The sequence below is a fragment of the Lingula anatina genome, chromosome 5 (genome assembly GCF_051362555.1).
Source record: "Lingula anatina isolate TDL-2025a chromosome 5, LinAna3.0, whole genome shotgun sequence".
NCBI classification, from domain to species: Eukaryota; Metazoa; Brachiopoda; class Lingulata; order Lingulida; family Lingulidae; genus Lingula; species Lingula anatina.
The window spans coordinates 20,184,479-20,195,805 of record NC_141771.1 but is presented as its reverse complement, the minus strand read 5'-3'; the positions used below and the strand labels follow the sequence as shown (position 1 = coordinate 20,195,805).

General features: G+C 38.5%; 1 protein-coding gene across 2 annotated transcripts; it reads right to left on the bottom strand.

Moving 5' to 3' along the window:
* Positions 1–1,125: 1,125 nt before the first annotated feature.
* LOC106157659 (uncharacterized) lies at positions 1,126–4,619 on the bottom strand. 2 transcript variants are annotated; one of them, XM_087014260.1, is made up of 5 exons: positions 4,415–4,619; positions 3,420–3,631; positions 3,087–3,286; positions 2,706–2,836; positions 1,126–2,068 (listed from the first exon to the last, which is right to left on the bottom strand). In XM_087014260.1, exons 1-5 carry the CDS (start codon positions 4,585–4,587, stop codon positions 1,993–1,995), a joined length of 792 nt encoding a protein of 263 aa, XP_086870386.1. In that variant the 5' UTR covers positions 4,588–4,619; the 3' UTR covers positions 1,126–1,992. The 2 variants fall into 2 exon arrangements, with proteins under 2 accessions (XP_086870386.1, XP_013388828.2); XM_013533374.3 differs by lacking the exon at positions 1,126–2,068 and adding an exon at positions 2,223–2,478.
* Between the last annotated feature and the right edge of the window lie 6,708 nt (positions 4,620–11,327).

The following is an 11,327-nucleotide window of genomic DNA, read 5'->3' as shown; positions in this document are numbered from 1 at the left end:
CGTATTCTGAACAACCAACAATATTCCAGCAGGTAAGAGGATCAAAGACGCCTGGTTGTGTCAGAGACCCTGTGGCAAAGCCAACGATCCTATAAGCGCGACACGCACAGTCCATATTCAAAAATATGTCCCTATACCAACTTTACCTGGCCTTTCTCTTTTCGCCCTACAAAGTTAGTTCACGGCAAGTAAATATAGACTACCATTCGCTTGCTCACTACTGTTTCATTCCTATATAAACTAAACCCATTGAGTAGAATGTGCCGTAACACCAAATCCCGAGCAAATCATTATTACAGTAAAGAGTGAGAAACAATTAAGGAAGGGGGAATACTGAGGGAAAAGTTATACATATAAAGTTTCTGAAATATTGTGCATTTGGAAAGTATTTGAAGTCATAAACATTTCATATAACAGCTTCTCGAAAAAAGATTGGCATGGATCGGTCGAATTCAAAAATTGATTTCTTATGTTAAAGATTTCTATATAAAGGGAAGACCGGGGCTAGTCGGCCCAGTTAGACACTTTTGGCCTTGTAGAGCCAAATAGAAATGAGTTAGAACAACAAAACCGGTTTCAAAGTAAGCCCCATGAACTGAGCTACGTGTGCAACGTTATAATTTTGGTCTGAATTGGTCTTAATCAATAAGAACTTTTATACAGTGTTGGGGTTAGGGTCATAAAACTGATACACAAACACTAGATAATTTTGAAAACCTAAGAGATGCTATCAACAATAAAATTGAGGAACTATTTTGGAAAGACCTGGAAAGTGATGACTACAGTAAACTTAGGACATACAGATTACTTAAAAAAACTGACACCCCTGAAAATATCTCTTAATGAAAGTCACACCATCAGAAATAAAGACTATTGCAAAAATGCGGATTAGTGACCACGACTTAGAAATTGAACGGGGTCGCTACACGTCTCCTAAAACGACTGAAAATCGTAAATGCCCCCACTGTAATGAAATTGAAACGGAAATCCACTTTCTACGGAAATGTGAAGAACATAGTGACAGAAGAAGTAGACTTTGTAAGTAGTATTTGTATAGTTTTGTATAGTTGTTGTTAAGTTGTTATGACTAGAGTAGAGAGCCTGCAAAATGTAACTCGTACACATTTTATTGCTCGATGAAGATTATTATTATTATTATTATTCAAATATAATGCCAGATGGCTCACAATTTGACGTCATGGGGTTATTATTTTTCAAATATAATGCCAGATGGCTCACAAATTGACGCAATTGACGTCAGGAGGGCCAACTTGCCCCCCTACGGGGCAAGTTGGCCCCAGGGTCGGGCTAAGTTGGCACCCTATACGAAAATGAAGTAAGAATCCCATGTAAACGCCTTGAAATACATTGTTATACATTTTTAATTTATCAAATTGATTTTTGAGAGTCTTTGATGAACAAATAGTTCAAATGAGGCAGATTTATTGAGGTTTCCGTACGTCACGTTGTATGTGTTGCAAGATCCAAAATATCTATCAATAAAACTTTTTTTGTTTTAATTAAGAATTAATTAATAATGGAATAAAGCAGCTTTATTATGAATGAAATCGAATAATAAATTTTCGTTTAAAAAGAATCTCACAAGTTCAGTTTTAAACTGGTAGTCTAATTATATATTTAACAAACCATAAAGTTTGTTTCAACAATGGTCTGTAGCGCTGTTGCGCACAAAGGATTGTGGTCAATATGAGGGTCCAACTTGATCCGTGTATGGCGGGGCAAAGTGCTTTCCATTTCGTCAGAAAACGAAAACAGATCCAACCTTCATCTCTTCTCCACTTAGACCTAGGCACTAACTTACGGGGGTTATTTCATATTTCTGAACCACACACAGCGATGGCGCATTGTTTTTCCATAATTGCCCACAGTTTTTAGAATATCTGAAATTCCTTAATTCATTCTTCTTGAAGTTATTTACTAAAACTCCTAATACTTATACAAAACCAGGGATAATCCTAGAGTCTTGTGAAGTCAAACTTTCAAGGGCTGCAATTTTTCTGTCTGGGTGTCTATATACATGTATACTTCCGTTTTACCATTTTTATTTCTGAAATGAAAATCAGAAAAACGAACTAACTTGAAAATTGAAACTATATAATAATAGCAAAAATGAACATGTTTCGATATTTCAATTCTTCACAACAGGAGAAAGGGCGTGTTTTCTAATATTTTTCACTCTCTAGACATGGGTAATCAGAGGATATTTCATAAAAAAGTAGAAAAATAATATCGTTTGTTCATTTTTCATTTTAAAAGGAAAAACGAAAATCGGGGTTAATTTTCCATTTCATTTTGACCATTTATCAAATGAAAATGAAAAACGGCCGATTTTTCATTTTCTGACCAAATGGAAATAACTTTGCCCCACCATACACGGACCTGAACCCTTGTCTGCTCAAACACACACGCGTTCGCTAGACTGCCGAAAAGGATGTAAAGAAACAATGAGACAAAAATCTGAAAGAAAAAGGAAAATAGAAAAAAGTAGTTTTTATTCACTATTATTTGGTGTGTGACGTAACACTGCTAGTTTCCAGTGTCCTCCGAATTAATTGTGGGTGACACTGCAATCTGATTACCGAATAACGTAAATAATATATAATGCTCTCAAATAAAGTACAAGCTTTTGTATAGCTTATTATGGTTGATAGTTAATAATTAAATGAATTGTTCTGTCTACTCACATGATGATTAGCACTGTACATCCACTCAAGGACGTATATTCAATATACGTCCTTGATCCACTTAAAGAAGTTACTGTTGTTGCTGGACTAATTTTCTGACATGCACCCGCATAGTCAAAAGTTAGCTGATACTGAAATAAAGAAGGCAACAACACTGTGCATGACCACTTAACGATAAGCGGGTTATGAAAGATTATTTTATATTGATAACATCGAAATAAATAAATAAAAATTCACATTTTTTCCTAAAAAGAAGGAAAATATAATTGCAAAGAGTAGAGCTATTTTATAAAACTATGGCGTCTTGTCCCTATTGTTTTCAGCTGGTCCGAAACACGAGACACGACATAATACAAGGTAATAGATGAATATCCTACTTACAGCACAAGAAGTTGGGTGGTACACTAACTTCGTTGGATTCGGAGCCTCAGAGGGATTTACAGTAGAAGTATCAATATTTGCCCTCCACAGTACATTCTTGTTGCATTTAAACTCAATTAAAATGGAAAGATTGCACGGTTTTCCAAAAGAAGTTGTGAAGGGTTGTCCGTTCGGAAATCCAGCGTAAAAGCCATTCGTTACTGCAAAAGAAGAAAATGAACATGTGAAGCGAGATTCCCAACCGTGCCTAACGCTCGGTGCCAAGAGTAACTGAATCAATGCGCTATGAACAGATATAGTCTTATATAAGAACTAGTGTGAAAGTTTTCTAACCTTGTTCCACGAAAGGGTTTTGCCGGTATCCACCTATTCTATAAACATTTTCTGTGTTGTCATCATCCATCTGGCAGATGCCTGCGTTGGTACAATTGGCTCCTCCTGTTTGCAAAGGCTTACAAAACGCCATGAAAAACGTACAGTTTGAAGTGGTGGTGTTGCCCAAATGAAGACACTTTTGACTTGTAGAGAACTCCCAGTAGTCAGCACTGTAATTAGGATAAAAAACCAGCACTTAAAATATATCGAGAATGTATATATATGTAAACTGTATATATATATATATATATATATATATATATATATATAAGGCATCTAACCCGCGAGAGGTCGACTATACCTGTATGTGGCAATGGTATAGGACTTGAAATGGTCTGTGTATAGTAGCCTGGGCCACTGCTGAGACAATGTTACCAGCGAACAGGCAAATAATGTCGTGTGTTGGGTCAGTGCAAGCACAGCACGCATGTTGTTTAGAAATATGTATATTTGACTCAGTGAAAATTGTTGTCAACCATTTAGTCATAAGTGACTTCCGGGTTTTTCCGCTCGTGTACTAAAGTACTGAAGGTAGCTTAAGCACGGAGAGTATGTGAATGTGAAAAAGGAATGCTCTCGTAAGGAAGCCCGACTTAAGACATGTCAGTGACTATTGTGCTCAGGATAAGCCGCTTTCCTCCCCAACCTACACACAGTACTATACGGCCTGAATGGGGCAACATGACGACCTGACATTTTAAAGATAAAGTACGAGTTGACATCATTTGATATTGGTAGCCCTATATTACAGATATAAGGAATGGATGGTACACATACCCAGTAAAAGTGTAAGCGTCAACATCGCAGACTTTATATAAGAAAATGGGTGACATAAGATATTTATATATAACTTTAAAGTTTGGTGCTAGCACATCGGTCACATGACCATGTTCTCAGATAATGCCCGTGATTTAAAAGTTTGCACAAGCCATATATAGATCCTTGCATCTCACCTGGTTAAATTCGTAATATCGTATCCATCAGCACCACATATTTGTATTGGATCCACAGCTTGAGTATGCGTTATGAGACTCAGTACACATATTACAGTCAAAATAGCCATAGTTTTACATGAAATACAATACACTAAGCTGCTGTTGCTATTACTCCTTTGCTCCCCCGCCATTGTGAAGTTGTAAGGTCTAAGTTCGCAATTGTTTTTATTGCAACGTGACGCGTAATGCAGGCTTCCTCGAGGTCATTACTAGTGATAAATGTTACAATTGCGGTCATGAGTGCAGTAAAAATATATATAACCATTCCGAACAGAATTTCATTGATATTTAAAGTTTAAAATCAAACAATTCAACAATTAAAAATTGTCGGGGGGGGGGGGGGGGGGGGGGGGGGTGACCAAATAGGTATTGCATCAACAGATGTAAACACGTAACACACCACGCTTTAGACTACATGTACGTCACAAAATGTCATACAAGCCTTTAAAAAAAAGCCAATCAGGAAGCGGAGGGTTCGGTGGGGGATGAGGAGACCGCCCTGTCTTTTCTTCACTTTTTGAAATCCAATTGTAAACATAAAGAAGCCATTACATATACGTCGTTAGCCGAATTTTTTGTTGTTACATGTATCCCCATTAACCTCCTCCCTCACCCCACCCCACCTCACCCCACCCACCCCACCTCACCCCACCCCCAACCTTTACTTTTAAATGCACGGTATTTTGCTTCCTTTGCGCTTGACTTAAGCAATGCATCTTTAAATACGATTTTGAATTCATAGTTAAACAATAAAAAATATAACAATGATACATGACCTCCACGTCTGGGAATACAAAATTACCTTATTATCGAATCTTCTAAAAATTAAAGAAGATACTGCGTATTTGGATTTTGTCCCCTGATTTCATATGTACTATTAGGTGACATATCCCAGAGTGCAAGTTTTTTTTAAGGTAGTAAGAGATACTGTTCTGTATCTAGGCTAATTAATCAGGTTATATGTCCTGTTCTAAACGGGTTATTTTGAAAGAAAACATGCTTTTTCGTATGAAAAGAGTTACTTCTTAAGTTAAGATAAACGATCAATGAAGATTGCACCAAAATTAAAAGATTAGACGTGGGCAAATGAAAGTAATGTATGTTATCAGAAAGTGTATCATACTGGTTGAAATAAGTAAGCTTGCGTAATCTTGAAATTCACTAAGGGTGAGGGCCCCATAATTTATCAAAGTTTCGAATTAAATTCATAGTGTTTACTCGTTCTGATAGCAGCCGAAAAACCATTTGATCTTCTATGGACGGAGCTAACATAGTAGCTATTTGCACAAACGGGTTAAATTTGTTTGGAGATAACTTTTATCAATTTAAGTATTCCGGATAACTTAGGATTGTAGTAGAATGATGCCTCCTTTGGAGAGGTGCGTCGTTAATTACATGTAACTCTTTGCGTTGAAACTACAAGAACTACATTTTATTACACCTAGGAAGTGAGAGGCTCCCGCTAGGGCGAGGCAAGTATAAAGTCCAAATGTCTATATACGATGATATGTATGTTAGTTTTCTGGAATATTGGATTCAAGTGTTTGTGAATAATGAAAATGATTTCAGCGAATGGGCTAAATGAGCTTAGTGAATAGTACCTACATGTAACATCACAATGTGCTGATTGACAGTTATTTTTTATTTATGTAATAAACTCAAAGAAGAATGCGGAATATTAGGTTTCAAAAACCTTCGGCTCTATGGATTGCGTGCGTCTTGACTCTGTCGTTCGTTTTGGATATAACTCTTGCATCCTTTCAGACTTGCGACGTTGTAAATTGGATCGGCTTGCGCACTAGACGGACTAGTACTCATGTTAGTATGCCTTATATACGAGAAAAGGGCAGTAAAAAACTTGCCCTTGAAGAAAGAGAAAATTCATAGTGTTGCACCCCAGGAAGAGACCCAATAAGAAAACTACTTTTTCTACGAGGTCTCCTTTATCTCGGCTGAAAGGAACCAGCCCGTTGACGAGTACTGTCACTCAACGTCCCATAGCCAGTTTATTTCACATAACTCACAAGAACTTGAATGTAGGAAAACAAATGAGACTGACTACACGAATTACAACAATGACTACTACAACTGATAAACAAGGTGTTCACAATTTGTGTTAGTGAAGGCATAAGGCGAGATAGGGAAGGGGGAGATGTTTTTAAAATAATACTTTAAAAACATCTCCGCCCTCCCTATCTCGCCTATTAAATTCATGGGTACTGTTGGAAAACTATTTTAGTGTAAAAGTAAATGTCGTGAAACTAACATATACTGTACGGTAGATTAAAGACAATGTGATAAAATCAGCCTTCGACAAAATAACCAGTGTTATGAGGGAAGTGTGCGGTGTGGGTTGTGTGTGTGTGGGGGGGGGGGAGGGGGAGGGGGGTCAAACATGATGACAGATAAAGGTGTGAGGAAATTTTGGAAGTTGAATTTTGGGTGTGCTTGAGTGTGTGTGTACTGATACCCTTCAACATCGATGAAGCGTACCCTTGCGTATATTATACAGAAACGCTAACAGACTTTACGAATAATACTCACAAAGATCAGCGATCAAAGATACATAACATTTCACTAAAACTTTACATCTGAAGCCGAGGTCATATTTTTCATTCGATATGTGTGCGACAGTACATGGCCAAATATGGAAATAGGAATCTAGTGGGCCATATGCAACGCGGGCGCCAAGCTAGAACATGTTCGCCGCTCTCTACCCATTCAATGCCCATTGCCGTAAAATGTTTGCGGCTGCATTCAAAAAATGCGAATGCTCATTTCATTGCAATAAACGAAGAGCAAAATAAAGGACTGAAAATATTTCTCTGAGATATATGTAGAGATGTATGAGATATTTGTATAGAAAAATTCAATTTCACTCGGATACTGATGTTCTTAGAGAAATGACGTAATAAGTCATGGGCAGTGATGACATGTTATTTTAACTTAAAATTAAAGGCCATCACTTGTACTGAAGGGTAGATAAAAAAGATTTAGTGATATGATGAACTCAAGTAAACTGTAACTGTACCTGGGTCGCGGATTGGTTGGTGTTTGGGCCGGGTGGGCCGGGTGGGGTGAGAAGGGGAGGGGGGGGCAAAGTGTCAGCACGTGTCAGGAGAGATTATGACTCCGACAAAAATTGTGTTAAAGCACGCACGCACACGCCCAATCACGCACACGCACACATAAAAACACATCGAAAGCTGTTTTTACGACATTGAAAACGTAATGGAAAAGCTCTGATCTTTGTGTGTAATTAATTCGTCTCTCCAGCATATCCAGCTCCCGGGGGGGGGGGGGGGGAGAGTGTCAGTAGATGTGTGAGGAGGGTTTACGACTCCGCTAAAAATTGTGTTACAGCACTGAAGGCTGGTTTGTTATAATGAAAACCCAATGGAAATCTAACATGTTGAAAACTTAATGGAAATGTGCAATGGTAAATACATTTGCGATTGGATGGTTAAGTCGCGGGTTATGTGGTTAATATGGGTATTAAAGCTAAAAGATCTGCAGGTAGGGTTAGTTAACGCCTAATCCGTTTTTTAACGCCTGGCAGCTCTTGCTTTTAAATGAACTGATTCTTTCGATATAGTAATGTGTTTGCTAAATCTGTTGGTACTTTAATCTTATTGGCCTTTTAAAATTCTTTCTCATCCCCTTTTTCATCCGATCCGCTAATCTATCTGCCACTGCGAATACATTTCAAATGAACAATCCCTGTCAACAAGGGAAATATACCATAGGCTGCGGTGTCTCGTTTATGACGCTGTCTCAACCATGATTGTGACGGACTCCACAAAAATCACCCAATTGTGTTATTGAAGACAACGTGAGACAGGGCAAGGGAGGGTAAAGATGTTCTTAAAGTAATGACATAATAATTCACGGGTACTGTCCGGAAAATATTTTAGTTTAAAAGTAAATGTCGTGAAACTAACACATACTGTACGGCAGGAGGAGTGTCCGATATGGGTTGAGTGTGTTTGGGGGGAGGGGGGGGGTTCGGGTCAAATATGATGACACATTAAAGTCTGAGGAAATTTGGGGAAGTTGAGTTTCGGGTATGGTTGAATGTGTGTACTGATACCATTCACCACTGACAGGGTAAAAACCTTCATATACACTCTTGCCCAAAATGGTTGGTACACGAAAGATTAGCAAAGTGAAAGAGAAACAAAAAATGCAAATCTAAGAAAAGAGTTTATTTATTAAGGGTTTTTTCTCATGCCCCTCGAAATGAGTATTTTTTTTATACAACAGTAACAAGTGAAAAATTAAATATGAAATTGTATTGTGATTGACAATTAATATGAAATTTGGGGAGATTGTCATGAAAACCCTTCAGACTTCATTATTTATCTCAGTAGCGGGAATACTCCACCGCGAGCTTGGATTATGGCCGCCAGACGGCGTGGCATACTGTGAACTAGAGTTACAGCACTTTGGAGAGGAATTCTGGTCCATTCAACTTGAAGGGCATCTCGAAGTTGATCTAACTTTGCAGCGGAAGGGTTTCTCCTTTGAATAGCACAACCAGGGTCGTCCCACTTGTGCTGAATTGGGTATGCATCTGGGCTGCTTGCGGAACCACCTCCTCTAGCTATTGTTTCTTGGATATTTTCTGTCAACAGCCATTCTCCAACGAGTCTGTGCACTGACAATTAATATGAAATTTGGGGAGATTGTCATGAAAACCCTTCAACAGCCATTCTCCAACGAAAATAACTTGTCGGGCGGGAGATTACAAAACGAACTATGCAAATAAACTGCTTAATTCTCCACCTTCAAAATTTGCGCTCCATACTTGTCATAATAACAAAAAAGCCAACTCTTTTTCATCCTCTTCTCTCATTTATTTATTTATTTATTTATTTATTTCTAATCTATCTGCCACTGTGAAAATTTTCAAGTAAATTATCTCTGTTCATAAGGAAAAGTTACCGCTAGCTGATATGTTTTGAGTTTGATGCTGTCTCAACCATGATTGTGACGGACTCCACAAATATCACCCGATTGTGTTAGTGAAGACATAACTCGAGACGAAGGATTGGGATGTTCTAAAAGTAATGAAATAATAATTCATGGGTACTGGTGGATTGGTCGGTGATTGACCCGGAAAGGGGGGGCAAAGTGTCAGTAGATGTGTCAGGAGAGCTTACGACTCCGCTAAAAAGTGTGTTACAGCATACACGCGCGCGCCACACACACACAGACACGCGCGCGCGCGCACGCACACACACACACACACACACACACACACACACACTGAAGGCTGGTTTTGTTGTACTGAAAGCCAAATGGAAGAGCGCAGTGGTTTATCACGGGTTATGTGGTTTAGATGGGTGTTAGAGCTAAAAGATATTGAAAACTTAATTGAAGAGCGCAGTGGTAAATAAATGTACGGTGTGCTGGTTAATTCCGGTTATGTGGTTTAGATGGGTGTTATAGCTAAAAGATCTGCCGGTAGGGTTAGTTAACGCCTAGAATCCGTTTATAAGGCCTGGCAGCCCCCGCTTTTAAACGAAGTAATTATTTTTATTAATGTCTTTGCTAAATCTACTTTACTATTGCCCTTTAACTCTTTCTAATTCCCCTTTAATCTAACTGCAACTGTGTAGACATTTTAAGTGAACAATCCTTGCTCAGAACAAAATGTGCCACAGGCTGCGGTGTATGGTTTATGATGCTGTCTCAACCATGATTGTGACGGCTTCCACAAAAATCACCCAATTGTGTTAGTGAAGACAACGTGAGACGGGGCTGGGGTAGTAAAGATGTTCTTTAAGTAATATTTCATGGATAGTGTTGGAAAGCTATTTTAGTTTAAGAGTTAATGTAGTGAATCTAACATATACTACACTGTATATGAAAAGAAAATGTGATGAAAACAGCCGTTGACAAAATAACCAGTGTTATGAGGAGAGTGTACGGTGTGTGTGTGGGGGGGGGGGGGGGGAGGCAAATATGATGAAAGATAAAGATCCTAGGATATTTTGTGAAACTGAGTTTCGGAGGTGTGGTTGGGTGTGTGTACTGATACCCTGCAACATTGACAGGGCAAAAGTCTTTATTTACGATAAATGGCTCTCGATCATCTCCTTCAAGGCTTGTCGCCCGGGTGATTACAACTACGCAAATAACCTCAAATAATGGCAAAAGTATTTAGTTCTCCCCCTTCATAGAATATTTGCGCTCCTGTCCTTGTGACAGTAACGAGAAAAGCCTCCAACAAGCTGTACACCGATACAAGCCGTGCTCACTGCGGTACAAGCTGTCCATCTAAGAGCAGGACGCATTGAATGCCATGCTTCGTCCACAAGGATCGTGACCACCTTTCGAGTTCTTTCCCTCCCGTCATGGCGTCCTGAGTAAATGTCACTTGGTCTTCGTCCTCTCTGAACAACCAAAAATATTCCAATAGGTAAGAGGATCAAAGACGCCTGTTTGTGTCAGAGACCCTGTGGCAAAGACAATGTTCCCGTAAGAACGACACGCACAGTCGCTATTCAAAAATATGTCCCTATACCATCTTTACCAACCTTATTTTGATTCTTGCCTGTTTCGCCCCACAAAGTTAATTCATGGTAGTATAGTTTCTACAGGCTACCATGCGCTTGTTCACTTACGTTTTATTTGTATTTAAAACTTAACCCATTGAGTAGATTGCACAGTAATTGAATCTCATTCAAATTGCACGAGAAAGAATCAAGTTCATTTTAATATTGTGATTACGTTCTTTGTTATTTATTTACTTTTTGTAATTATTTATGTACATATTCACACGTACAGACTTGACATTTAATATGGAATATTTCAGTTTTGAATATATGCCTAGGTAAAAATGCGTTCTTTTTTCAAAAAACTCCGA

Coding starts and splice junctions, on each gene's coding strand:
- LOC106157659 (XM_087014260.1), bottom strand. CDS start 4,587: ATGGCGGGGGAGCAAAGGAGTAATAGCAACAGCAGCTTAGTGTATTGT. Junction 3,632..4,414: donor GATATTACGAATTTAACCAG/GTGAGATGCAAG, acceptor TCCTAATTACAG/TGCTGACTACTGGGAGTTCT. Junction 3,287..3,419: donor AAACCCTTTCGTGGAACAAG/GTTAGAAAACTT, acceptor CTTCTTTTGCAG/TAACGAATGGCTTTTACGCT.